General features: G+C 39.3%; 1 protein-coding gene across 5 annotated transcripts in view; it reads left to right on the top strand.

The window, feature by feature from the left end:
• Positions 1–14,235, top strand: part of MTDH (metadherin) — an 82,379-nt gene that overhangs the window by 37,542 nt on the left and 30,602 nt on the right. For 4 of the 5 annotated variants that reach the window (XM_030794968.1, XM_030794969.1, XM_012496061.1 and 1 more), the window contains exons 3-6: positions 4,740–4,824; positions 5,533–5,709; positions 7,139–7,204; positions 9,066–9,302. In XM_030794968.1, the coding sequence (XP_030650828.1) occupies positions 4,740–4,824; positions 5,533–5,709; positions 7,139–7,204; positions 9,066–9,302 (565 nt within the window). The remainder of the gene's footprint in view (positions 1–4,739; positions 4,825–5,532; positions 5,710–7,138; positions 7,205–9,065; positions 9,303–14,235) is intronic. The other variant, XM_030794970.1, reaches the window with a different exon arrangement.

Genomic DNA, 14,235 nt, shown 5'->3' with positions numbered 1-14,235 from the left:
TTGCGTGTCATTCTCCTATTAGATTATAGTGCAGTTGCTATCAGTAAAGACTTGTATTTAGTTATGTATACTTGGCTCCTAAAACAGTGTCTGACACATAGTAGTTATTTTATAAATCTTGGTTGTATGAAGACCATTTAAGAGAAGACCAGTTTAATTATCCACTCAATTCTATGGTAGAGCCTGACAACAAGTTAGGGAAAAAAGAACTGGTAACAAGGAAGCCAGAGCTTTATGCTACCAGCTTCCTTCAAAAGTCTTAGCTAAAGTGGAGCTGCTAAGAAGTAAGATGTTTGCTTCAGTAGTATGGCCAGGGCAAATAGCAGTATATATCACATATTGATTTTAAAGCTTTTCATAAGCTATTATTTTATTTAATCTTATCAGGATGGGTGTTCATGTTAATAACTTTATTTTATTTTATTTTTTTGAGATGGAGTCTTGCCCTGTCACCCAGGCTGGAGTGTAATGGCGTGGTCTTGGCTCACTGCAACCTCCGCCTCCCAGGTTCAAGCGATTCTCCTGCCTCAGTCTCCCGAGTAGCTGGGATTATAGGCACCTGCCACCACGCCTGGCTAATTTTTGTATTTTTAGTAGAGATGGGGTTTCAGCATGTTGGCCAAGGCTGGTTTCAAATTCCTGACCTCAGGTGATCTGCCTGCCTCGGCCTCCCAAAGTGCTGGGATTACAGGCGTGAGCCACCTTGCCTGGCCTATTGTTAATTACTTTTAAAGGCAGTAGTAAAATCAAATAATATTTAAGCCTAATCTAAGATAATCTTTTTCTACAGATTTTTAGTTACAAATCCCCAGATATTTCCGTGTAAACATAATTTCTATTATTTTTTCAAAGCCTCCCTTCTTAAGAAAAATCTTATTTATATATACTACTTTGTAGTTAACAGAGTCTTTTCACTTTTTGTTTTAATTCTTAAAATAACCTTATATGAGATTAGTAGGAATTTTTGTCCATATGACAATTGGGGAAAAGGGTTTAGAATGATTTAGCCCAAAGCCACATAGCTAATGTATGATTAAATTTGTATTTAGGGTTAAATGTAGGGAGACTAAGAGGTTATTTGCGAGGGTAAACTGGATCAGAACTGGAATTTAGTCCTAGTTTCACCACTTTATCCTATGATGCTCTTAGACGCTCTTTTGAGATGGAGCCTCTCTCTGTCACCCAGGCTGGAGTGCAGTGGCGCAATCTCAGCTCACTGCAGCCTCCGCCTCCCAGATTCAAGCGATTCTCCTGCCTCAGCCTCCCGAGTAGCTGGGACTACAGGCACGTGCCACCACACCTGGCTAATTTTTTGTATTTTTAGTAGAGACGGGGTTTCACCGTGTTAGCTAGGATGGTCTCCATCTCCTAACCTCATGATCTGCCCGCCTCGGCCTCCCAAAGTGCTGGGGTTACAGGCGTGAGCCACCATGCCCGGCCTCTTAGACACTCTTCTTTGTTTTTTGTTTTTTGTTTTTTTTTTTTTTTTTTTTTTTTTTTTGGAGTTTTTTTGAGACAGGGTCTCACCCTGTTACCCAGGCTGGAATACAGTGACATGATCACAGCTCACTGCAGCCTCAACCTCCCAGGCTTGAGTGATCCTCCCACCTCAGCCTGCATGCCGCCACCCCCACTGATTTTTTTTTTGAGAGAGAGAATCTCCGTGTGTGTTGCCCTGGCTGGTCTCATACTCCTGAGCTCAAGTGATCCTCCCACCTCAACCTTCCAAATTGCTGGGATTACAGGTGTGAGCCACCACACTCGGCAATCTTAAACACTTTTTATGGCCTCAGTTTCTATGTGTAAAATGGGGATACCTACTTTAGTTCCTGTGGACCTGCAGTGTCCAGTATGGTGGCCACTTGCCACGTGAGGATATTGAGCACTTAAAATGTGACTAGTCCAGCTGGGCGCGGTGGTCACGCCTGTAATCCCAGCACTTTGGGAGGCCGAGGCGGGTGGATCACCTGAGGTCGGAAGTTTGAGACCACTCTGACCAACACAGAAAAACCCTGTCTCTACTAAAAATACAAAATTAGCCGGGCATGGTAGCGCATGCCAGTAATCCCAGCTTCTCAGGAGGCTGAGGCAGGAGAATCGCTTGAACCCAGGAGGCAGAGGTTGCGGTGAACTGAGATCGCGCCATTGCACTCCCGCCTGGGCAACAAGAGTGAAACTCCGTCTCAAAAAAAAAAAAAAAAAAAAGCGACTAGTCCAAATTGAGATTGCTGTTAAGTGTAAAATACGTGCCAGATTTCGAAGACTTACTTTGTTTTCTTTTACATACTATCTTATTGTGTTGCTTTTTTAATATGAGTTCCTTGTTGAAATGACAGTATTATAGGATATGTTGTGTTAAATATTTAAATTGTCACCTATTTTAACTTAAAAATGTGTCTACTAGAAATTTTTTTAAATATGTATGTGGCTTGCATTATATTTCTGTTGGCCAGCACTGCTCTAGACCAAGGATAGCAAACTCTGATACCCCAAATCCAGCCAGATGCCTGTTTTTGTAAATAAAATTTTATTGGAACGTAGTCACACCCCTTTGTTTATAAATTGTATGTGGTTGCTTTCATGCTATATGAGCAGAGTTGTGTGGTTGCTCCAAAACCCTATGGCTTGCAAAGCCTAACATATTTACTGTTTGATCCTTTGCAGAAAAAGTTTGCTGCCTCTGCTCAACTGTAATTGACAGATGTTCAATGTGTTATCTTTACTTAAGAGGGGCTATGGTAAAGACAAAGAAAGTAGAATCATGGTTGCCAGTGAGAAAAGAGGAGCTGGGAGTAAACGCTAATCATCACAGAGTTTCTTTTTTGGGATTAAATAATAATTTTGAGGCTGGGAGCAGTGGCTCACGCCTATAATCCCAACACTTTGGGAGGCCAAGGCAGATCACTTGAGGTCAGGAGTTCGAGACCAGCCTGGCCGACATGGTGAAATCCCATCTCTGTTAAAAATATAAAAATTATCTGGATGTGGTGGTGGGCACCTGTAATCCCAGCTACTCGGGAGGCTGAGGCGAGAGAAGCACTTGAACCTGGGAGGCAGAGGTTGCAGTGAGCTGAGATCATAGCACTGCAGTCCAGCTTGGGTGACAGAGCAAGACTCTGTCTCAAAAAAAAAAACAAACAAAAAATAATAATTTTGATAGTTGTGCAACTTCATATATACTAAAAACCACTGAATTGTGCACCTTTAAAAGGGTGAATGTTATGGTATGTGGATGATATCTCCACATATCTTTTTTTTTTTAAGTGGATGTGAGACTAGTTTAGTACATGTAATAAAGCAGTATATTAATTATACATACTGTAATAAAACAGTATATTAAACATACATGTTAATGATAATGAGAACATGCAGCAAAATGAACAAATGCAAATCAATTATGAGGTCAGTTAAAAAGTTAGTTTTTTAATGTAATCTCTTGTCAAAGACAATTTTTAATCACTTTGAAGAGATCATGTCACTTGAGAATATATGCAGATTTTTTATTGATAGGAAAAGCAATTTTCTGTCATTGCTTACTCACTTGCTCAAATTCATTTACTGCCTTTAAAGTAGTGTGCAGTACTTTGGGAGGCCAAGGCAGGCAGAGCACAAGGTCAGGAGTTTGAGACCAGCCTGGCCAACATGGTGAAGCCCTGTCTCTACTAAAAATACAAAAATTAGCCAGGTGTGGTGGCAGGTGCCTGTAATCCCAGCTACTCCTGAGGCTGAGGCAGGAGAATTGCTTGAACCCGGGAGGTGGAGGTTACAGTGAGCCGAGATGGTGCCACTGCACTCCAGCCTGGGCGACAGAGCAAGACTCCATCTCGGAGAAAAAAAAAAAAAAAAAAGATAGTGTGCAGTAATACATACATAGCTGATCTCAATAAATAGCTAAATAAGTGAATACAAAGTATAAAAATACTATTTTATAAACGTTAATTCTCTTTTGGAAGCACTTATCGAAATACAGAAATTATGCCTTATTTCGTTTTTAGCAAGCTTTTGAAAGGATAGAATAATATTAGCAGAAGAGAATTGGAATATCATTCGAAAACAGCCATAGCTTGTATGCGTATAGGTATTTTATCTGGATTGAATTATTAAACATCTATATACAAATCCTAGGTATTTTCACATTGCTTTGAAACTGACAAAATATTACCTGCTATGTACAATTGACTCACTAATTTGTTATACATGGGATATAGCAACAATCTGCTTTATGCAATCCAAAAACCAATAATCACCACATAATTTTTCATCTGAACATGTCGCAATAGGTTTTAATTTTTTGCTTCGAAAACACCGTTATTACAGTACCTTATTTATGACGTAACTTATATTAGCATGATGTGGAAGGGCACAGGCTTTGGAGCCAGACAGACCTAGTTCCTAATTATGACTTAGTTTACTAACAATATGATGTGGTACAATTTAGTTAATATTTAACACCTCTAAGTTTTCATTTCCTCATCTCTAAAATGGGGCTAATACCTTCTCCAGCAAGTTTCTTTTAAGGAATAAATAAGAAAATGAGTACAGAATACTTAACATATAGTAACCACTCACTCAATGGTAACCTCATATGATTATTATTGCCACTTAATATGTTAAGTTTTTTAAATCAAACATTAAATTTTTTTAGTTGTCAGCATCATACATTTCATTATGTATTTTACTGACTCCTACTTATTCAAAAACATAACGAAATATTAAGTAACATTCTATTTTACTTTCAGTCAAAGAAAAATAAGAAGAAATCAAAGTCAGATGCTAAAGCAGTGCAAAACAGTTCACGCCATGATGGAAAGGAAGTTGATGAAGGTACTTGAGCAAGGGAAAGGACTGTAGAAAATTTTTTAATCCTTTTTTATCAAAGTGTATTATATAAAAGCTGCATTTGTTTTACTTAATTTTGTATTTAGCTCTTCTTTTTTATTACTGTAGACCTTAATATATAGAGCTGTGACACTGTTAGGAAACACTTTTGTTAAGGATCCAGTAGTGCTTTTTCTGAAGGGAACTGCCTTGAAATTTAAAGTCAGGCTCAGTATTTTGAGCAATTAAAAAGTCATTCATCTTGTCTTTGTCTCCTGGAATTATGATTTGTTTGCTTTTCCCCTGTGGTTCTTAAATATACCATTCCTGAAAGACTTCGTACAAAATTTTAGTCATTTATTATCACCACCTAATAAACCCATTTATTAGTGATTATATATAATACTCCTATCACTTCTACCTAGCAAGATAAAAAAAGATAGACAAGATGACTTATATATATCACATTTTCTAAACCATAGTTGACAGATTTGATAAAAATTACCAGAATAAATAATAGCAGTTGCCTAAAACAACATAATGAAATTAGAACACGTTCTTAGGATGAGTTAATATAATCAACACTCTTGGTTTTAGCTTAACATCTAAATTTATCATGATATTTTATGTGCTCCACCCCATTTTCTCCCCCAAAACTATAACTTTTTTGTCTTCCCCTTACTGAATAACATTTTTTTTCTGGGGCTATGTCAGGAGCCTGGGAAACTAAAATTAGTCACAGAGAGAAACGACAGCAGCGTAAACGTGATAAGGTGCTGACTGATTCTGGTTCATTGGATTCAACTATCCCTGGGATAGAAAATACCATCACAGTTACCACCGAGCAACTTACAACCGCATCATTTCCTGTTGGTTCCAAGAAGAATAAAGGTATATTAGTGGAACATAAGACAGTGGTACATCAAATCAAACTCCTTTTATTCAGATGTACAAAATATCATTATGTCAAAATCTGACTATTTTGAATGCTAACGTCATTGTGCTGATATACCCTTCTTCATGAGAGTATTGTGAACCATGTATCGGTTTACCAAATACCAGCAGTGTTACTTGTTACATATTGCCTGATGACTGGCCTATTAAATTAAAATTTGCCTTTCTGCTTTGAGTCATATGAGAAAATGATGTTTCCCCTTTTCTAGTGTGTATCACTTTGCCCCAACTCTCTTTGCATCTCTGTTCCTTAGAGTGGATAAGACATTTATTAAATGAAATGATTTATCACCATTTTGCATGTTGAGAGCTTTCATTCCAAGATGAATCATGCATGTTCTGGTTAGTGCAGGTTGTGTCTGGATTTCTTATCACCCCAGCTTTTTGAGAATATCATAGATGTTTGATAGAGCTAGACCAGAACTTCAAAGATTGAGCTAATGTTCTTTCTCTCAATTATTAGTATTTCAGATGTTCATACTATCCAATACTGGTGGCTTCTTGGTAGCCCACTCTTTATATTACCGTCATTTTTACCCTGGAGACACCAGTCTGCAAAGTGATACTGTTCAATTTGCTGGAAGGCATTGGCGTGTCTTCCTTGTCTTTTTGTTAATGACCTTCCCACCTCCCCACACTAGTTGTTTCCAGACCATTTTCTTAGCCTTGTTACCTTTTATTTTTTGCTTGATAACTTGGTGGAATTTATTGCCATGGTACAGCAATGACTTCTACTTACCCATTTTCACTGTTACATATTAGCTATGCTTTAGTATTTTTGTTGATTCTTTTTCGCTGTCTTGTGCATGCCATCCTTGCTAGCACAATCCTATGTCATTCTGGTTTTCTTAAACATTGTGATCATTATGCTTTTTAGTGTCAGAGAAATAGTATTTTTGTGTTATAATGTGTATTCTCACCTCTTGCCATATTTCCTAAGTCCTGGTCCCAAATACTGGCAAAGTTCTTCATAAGTTGATGTGTTTGTTTCCAGGATTATTGAAAAGGCAGCCGGTGTTGTTGAGAGGTGGCAAAGTTGAATCCAATTACAGAGCCCAATACTCCAGTTCCTACTTAAAATAATCTTGATAACTGTTGTAGAATAGCAAACTCTGTCTGTACATAGGCAGTTTTCCAGGTTCTTTATTGGCATTTTAGTTGACTAAGAATATGGTAACCAGAAAACTCAGTTCCTCACCAACAAGTGAAATGTGTTGTAAAATTGACTTTTTTCCAGTGGAAGAATTTAGCACTTGAAAGAGCAATTTATAATAGATAAGTAAAAATTAATTTATGTGTTACTCCTAATTTAATGTGCATAGTGCCCTATTTAGTATTAAATAAATTTTATTTCTATTTTAACCAGGTGATTCTCATCTAAATGTTCAAGTTAGCAACTTTAAATCTGGAAAAGGAGATTCTACACTTCAGGGTGAGAGCAATTACATGTAACTTAAATTGAAGGCCCATCAAAATAGAAATTTATATACATACCTCTTTCCTCAAATGAATGACACAGAAGGAAAGAAAAAAGTCTTAAAATGATTTTTAATTAATAAAGTAACATAATCACAGTCCAGAGATTTTGGAAAATAAATAAAAAGAAAAATCACACCCACTTCTAACAATCTTTGATATGTGCTAGTCTTTTTTCCCACATATATAAAAACATTCAGTAGTCGCTTATATGCAACTTTGAATCTTGTTTATATCACTTAAGTCAGTAGAGAAGAAAGATTTTTGTTGGGCTTGGGTTTAATATAGCATATATCGGATAAAATACTTGATGCTTGTATGTTAAAAAAAAAAAAAAAAAAAAGCCTTAGTTCCTATAATGTTTTAACTGCTTCCTTGACAGTCAAGTATCAAATATTTCACAACGGACTATAGTCTAAAGTTTTTCATTGCTTTATAAATAGAAAATATGTTTTATTTACTCATTTATGATAAAGATCGAATTAAGTGGAGTGTTATGCCTGACCTGAAAACCAAAGTGTCGTAGTAAAATAAATTTGGAAATGAAAAAACACCTTCTTATTTCAGGCTTTTTTTTTTTTTTTTTTGGAGATGGAGTTTCACCCTTGTTGCCCGGACTGGAGTGTAATGGCATGGTCTTGGCTAACTGCAACCTCCACCTCCTGGGTGCAAGCAATTCTCTTGCCTCAGCCTCCCGAGTAGCAGGGGTTACAGGCACCTGCCACCATACCTGGCTAATTTATGTATTTTTTAGTAGTGATGGGATTCACCTTGTTGGCCAGGCTGGTCTCAAACTCCTGACCTCAGGTGATCCACCCACCACGGCCTCCCAAAGTGCTGAAATTACAGGCATCAGGCTTTTTTTTTTTTTTTTAAACAGAGTTTTGCTTGTTGTCCAGGCTGGAGTGCAATGGCACAATCTCGGCTCACTGCAACCTCCGCCTCCTGGGTTCAAACAATTCTGCTTCAGCCTCCCGAGTAGCTGGGATTACAGGCACTTGCAACTACTTGCCTGGCTAATTTTGTGTTTTTAGTAGAGGCAGGGTTTCACCATGTTGGCCAGGCTAGTCTTGAACCCCTGACCTCAGGTCATCCGCCTGCCCCCAGCCTCCCAAAGTGCTGGGATTACAGGCGTGAGCCACTGCGACCAGCCTCATTTCACGCTTTTCAGTGCTTGCTCTTAGCACTGTCAGCTTCCTTCATGCCCATGGTTCTCAACCTTGGCTACACATTAGTTATCCAGGAAGCTTAAAAAAACAACACGTACACACATATATGTAAAAAGAAACATGTACTTATCTATACACACACCTATGTCTATTTGCGTGTGTGTACATACGTACACTGTACATACATATTGATACCTGGGCTCTACCACAAAGATTCTGATTTTAATTGGTCTGGGCTGAGGCTCCAGAGTCTATTGTTAATAAATTTTTCAGTTAATTTTAATGTGCAGCCAGGTTTTAGAATCATTGCTTGATACATAATGTAATACATATAAATAATTAAGGAAAGAACATGTAATTAAGGAAATGTCTTCATATTCTTAGTGGGTGAGTATTCAGAATATGTGCCATTTTCCTGTTTGTTCTGTTGTACTTCCTTTGAGCAAGTTATTCTGCTGTGAACAACTTTGTTAGTATATATGTTATGTTCAAGCCTCCTGTTTTTAAATTAAGGCAATCCTTGGTGATCAAAGGATAGTAGGGGAAGTGAGTAATAAATATAAGTCAAGCAATCATAGAAATGTGAAAATATCCCAGTTTTAAGAAGTCACATACCTGTTTTTTAATCTTCATTTTCTTTTCTTTAAGTTTCTTCAGGATTGAATGAAAACCTCACTGTCAATGGAGGAGGCTGGAATGAAAAATCTGTAAAACTCTCCTCACAGATCAATGCAGGTGAGGAGAAGTGGAACTCCGTTTCACCTGCTTCTGCAGGAAAGAGGAAAACTGAGCCATCTGCCTGGAGTCAAGACACTGGAGATGCTAATGCAAATGGAAAAGACTGGGGAAGGAGTTGGAGTGACCGTTCAATATTTTCTGGCATTGGTAAGAAGTGTTAGAAAAATTTGTTTATTTAAAATTACTAATCTTGTACATTTTTAATTTTTCAGAAATAGGAAAAAAACTATGAATAGAAAAATAAGTACTGCTCTGCAGAAATAATAGTAATAACTCATCTCACATCCTTTTTGTAGAGCAAGGTGGGAATTAAATAAGTAAATAACATTTATCATTTACTCTTTACATAGTGCTTTCACATACGTTATCACATTTGATTATCAACGTAGCTAACTGGTGTAATTATATATTCTTAGTGATGTGATACATGTAATGTGTGAGTAGACTTTTTGATTAATTTCAACAATTCTGTTGAGTCTAAATAAAAATAGTAAATGGAAGTACAGTTGATAACATCCACTTATAGAGTATTTTACAGTCTGCAAGCTGCCTATTTATAATTAAATTTTCCTCTGGATTTTAATATAAAGACCAGTAGTTGAGAAGTTTATTTCTGTTGAGAGCCATCAAGTTAAAAGCAACTTAATTTGTGTGTGTGTGTGTGTGTGTGTGTGTGTGTGTGTGTGTATTGTAGAAAAGAAATCCACATTACATGTGAGAAATTGCAAAATGATAAGGAAAATCCCACAGTTACCACTGTGCCACCTAGTGACAACCACTGTTATTTATATTTCTTCTCCCTCCCTTTCTCCTGCCCGCAACTGTGTATAGTGTTTTTTGTTGTTTTTTGTTTGTTTAATGGAGTCTCGCTCTGTCTCCCAGGCTGGAGTGCAGTGGCGCGATCTCAGCTCACTGCAACCTCCACCTCCCGGGTTCAAGCGATTCTCCTACCTCAGCCTCCCGAGTAGCTGGGATTACAGACATGTGTCACCATTCCTGGCTACTTTTTCTGTTTTTAGTAGGGACGGGGTTTTGCCATGTTGGCCAGGCTGATCTTGAACTCCTGACCTCAGATGATCTGCCAGCCTCGGCCTCCCAAAGTGCTGGGATTACAGGCGTGAGCCATCGCGCCTGGCCTATAGTTTTGCTTTGGTATTTTTGTTTTTGATGTAACTCAAATTGAATATTCATGTTTATGTCTCCCCTAGTCCCCACTTAACATTGTAACATAAACATGTTCCTTACTTTTTGTAAGTATGTTTAATGGCCCTATAATGTTTAAGGATAGCATAACTTACTTAACTATTCCCACATTATTCAAGAAGTAATTTTCCTTTTTTTTTTTGAGATGGAGTCTCACTCTGTCGCCATCACGCTGGAATGCAATGGCGTGATCTCGGCTCACAACACCCTCTGCCTCCTGGGTTCAAGCAATTCTCTTGCCTCAGCCTCCCAAGTAACTGGGATTACAGGCATATGCCACCACACCCGCTCATTTTTCTTCTGTATTTTTAGTAGAGATGGGTTTCACCATGTTGGCCAGGCTGGTTTCAAACTCCTGACCTCAAGTGATCCGCCCACCTCGGCCTCCTAAAATGTTAGGATTACAGACGTGAGCCACCGCGTCCAGCCAATTTTCCTTTTTTTAACTGTTGTAGATAATGTTTCACGGAATATATTTGTTTGGGATTTTTTTGTTGTGGTTTTTAAGATGGAGTCTTACTCTGTTACCCAGGCTGGAGTGCAGTGGCATGATTTCAGCTCACTACAACCTCTGCCTCCTGGGTTCAAGCATTTCCCGTGCCTCAGCCACCCAAGTAGTTGGGATTACAGGCACACACCACCACACTTGGCTAATTTTTGTATTTTTTTAGTAGAGATGGGGTTTCACCATGTTGGCCACACTGGTTTAGAACTCTTGACTTCAAGTGGTTCTTCCTGCTCCACCCTCCCAAAGTGCTGGGATTACAGGTGTGAGCCACCACACCTGGCCATGTTTTGCGGTTATTTCTTAAGGACAGAGTCTTGTGAGCGATACTGGATTAAAGGGAATATGAATGTTTATAATGCTCTAGTACATAGTGCCTAAGTATTTTCTAAGAGAGTTGTTCTAATTTATACTCAAAGTATCAGTGTAAGTGCCCATTTATCATATGCTTACCAAGGTTGGGGATTTTTTATTTTTCGCCTTTTCTAATTCGATAAGCAAAAAATACATAAATTATTTTGGTTAACTTTTTGGAATCACTAATGAGATTGAAAAGTTTTCCACAACTTTCTTGGTCATTTCTTTTTTTGTTTGCTTGTTTGTTTGTTTGTTTGAGATGGAGTCTCGCTCTGTCGCCCAGGCTGGAGTGCAGCACAATCTCAGAACACTGCAGCCTCCACCTCTCAGATTCAAGTGATTCTCCTGCCTCAGCCTCCTGAGCTGGGATTACAGGGTCCTGTCACCACAACCGGCTAATTTTTGTACTTTTAGTAGAGACAGGCCATGTTGGCCAGGCTGGTCTCAAACTCCTGACCTCATGATCCATCTATCTTGGCCTCCCGAAGTGCTGGGATGACAGACATGAGCCACCATGCCCGGCCCTTTGTTGGTCATTTCTATTTCTTTTATGAATTGTCTGTTTTTGTTATTTTCCCATTTGTCTAATGAGCTCTTCGTGTTTTTTTTGTTTTGTTTTGTTTTTAATTTTTTGAGACAGGGTCACACTCTGTTGTCCAGGCTGGAGTGCAGTGGTGTGATCATTGCTCACTGCAGCCTCGACTTCCAGGGCTCAAAAGATCTTCCTGCCTTAGCCTCCTTAGTAGCTGGGACCACAGGCATGTGCCACCACACCTGGCTAATTTTGGCATTTTTTGTAGAGACACAGTTTCGCCATGTTGCCCTGGCTGGTCTCAAACTCTTGGCTCAAGTGATCCACCTGCCTCGGCTTCTCACAGTGCTGGGATTACAGATGTGGGCCACCACATCTGCCTACTGTTTTATTTTTTAAATCTAGTTATACTTTCTTGTGCATTAAACATATGATTTTGTCTCTTGTGCTTATTGCAGATATTTTTATTTATCTGTTCTAATTTGAGGGAGCAATAGACACTAGAAACTTTTTAGTTTTAGTATGTAAGTAGAAAAATATTTCTTCCTTTGTTGTTAGGCTTTTTCTGGAACTTTTTTTTTTTTTTTTTTTTGAGACGGAGTTTTGCTCTTGTTGCTCTTGTTGCCTAGGCTGGAGTGCAGTGGCATGATCTCGGCTCACCACAACCTCTGCCTCCCAGGTTTAAGCAATTCTCCTGCCTCAGCCTCCTGAGTAGCTGGTATTACAGGCATGCACCACCATGCCTGGCTGATTTTGTATTTTTAGTAGAGATGGGGTTTCTCCATGTTGGTCAGGCTGGTCTCGAACTCCCAGTCTCAGGTGATCCACCTGCCTTGGCCTCCCAAACTGCTGGGATTACAGGTGTGAGCCACCAACACTGGCCCTTCTCTTTTAAAGCTAACACCCTCAAAAATCAAACACTAGATCATTTAATTATATTGTTCTTAAGCTTGCTCTCCCTTGCCATTATATTGAAAAATTGTGCAGAGGTATCAAAACTTGTTTGAAAGAGACATTCCCTTGCCTGGGCGTGGTGGCTCATGTCTATAATCCTGGCACTTTGCAGGGCTGAGGCGGGCAGATCGCTTGAGCCCAGGAGTTCCAAGACCAGCCTGGGCAACATGGTGAAACCTTGTCTGTACTAAAATACAAAAAAATCGCTGGGCATGGTGGCACGTGCCTGTAATCCCAGCTACTCGGGAGGCTGAGACGGGACAATTGCTTAAACCTGGGAGGCGGAGATTGCAGTGAGCCAAGGTCGAGCCACTGCACTCCAGCCTGGGCAACAGAGTGAGACTCCCTCTCAAAAAGAAAAAAAAAAGACCTTCCCTAAATTCCCACTCTCATTTTCAGCAGAGAAGAAAGCATTAATTTCTGTGCTATGAAGCATCCTTTCATATTTGGTAAAAGAAATGGTTGAATTTTATGGAGTAATGTTAGGAATTGTGTGACCTTTTGGGATATTTACAATTTGCAATTTGCTGCTTCTTTTATTTATTTATTTTTTTCTTTAAGATGGAGGCTTGCTCTGTCACCCAGGCTGGAGTGCAGTGGCACGATCTTGGCTCACTGCAACCTCCACCTCCTGGGTCCCAGTTCAAGCAATTCTCCTGCCTCAGCCTCCCGAGTAGCTGGGATTACAGGCATGTGTCACCATGCCCAGCTCAGCTAATTTTTGTATTTTTAGTAGAGATGGGGTCTCACCATGTTGGCCAGGCTGGTCTTGAACTCCTGACCTCGTAATCTGCCTGCCTTGGCCCCCCAAAATGCTGGTATTAGAGGCATGAGCCACTCCACCCAGCCTACAATTTACTTGTAAAAGCTATATAGCATTTCATAATTAGGACATAAATTAGATGGTATTTGCTTAATGTTGTTACAGATAATATTAAACAGCAAATTAGAATTCCTACCTAGATAGACTAGGACCTTTATTGAAAATGAAAGGGAACTATATTAAATTAGATTTGTAATGGGTCACTGAAAAGAGACAGATGTGACTCGTCTCATGGAGGTTTACGTTCCTTTTTTTTTTTTTTTTTTTTTTTTGAGACGGAGTCTTGCTCTGTTGCCCAGGCTGGAGTGCAGTGGCGTGATCTTGGCTCACTGCAAGCTCCGCCTTTCGGGTTCATGCCATTCTCCTGCCTCAGCCTCCCGAGTAGCTGGGACTACAGGCGCCCGCCACCACACCCGGCAAATTTTTTTGTATTTTTTTAGTAGAGACGGGGTTTCACCATGTTAGCCAGGATGGTCTTGATCTCTTGACCTCGTGATCCGCCCGCCTCGGCCTCCCAAAGTGCTGGGATTACAGGCTTGAGCCACCGCGCCCAGCCTGGTTTACATTCTTTAAAATAAGAAATGTCTTGAAAATATTGAGAAAGTAGCATGGTATAGAGGAATGAACAGGGACTGGTTCACACAGATCTATTAGGTTATGAATCTCTATTCTTCTACATGATAGCTTTTATGGACGTTCAGGCTAG

This window comes from Nomascus leucogenys, chromosome 16 (assembly GCF_006542625.1).
Source record: "Nomascus leucogenys isolate Asia chromosome 16, Asia_NLE_v1, whole genome shotgun sequence".
Taxonomy (NCBI): domain Eukaryota; kingdom Metazoa; phylum Chordata; class Mammalia; order Primates; family Hylobatidae; genus Nomascus; species Nomascus leucogenys.
Note: the sequence above shows the minus strand (reverse complement) of the source record. Positions and strands in the feature narration are given on the sequence as shown.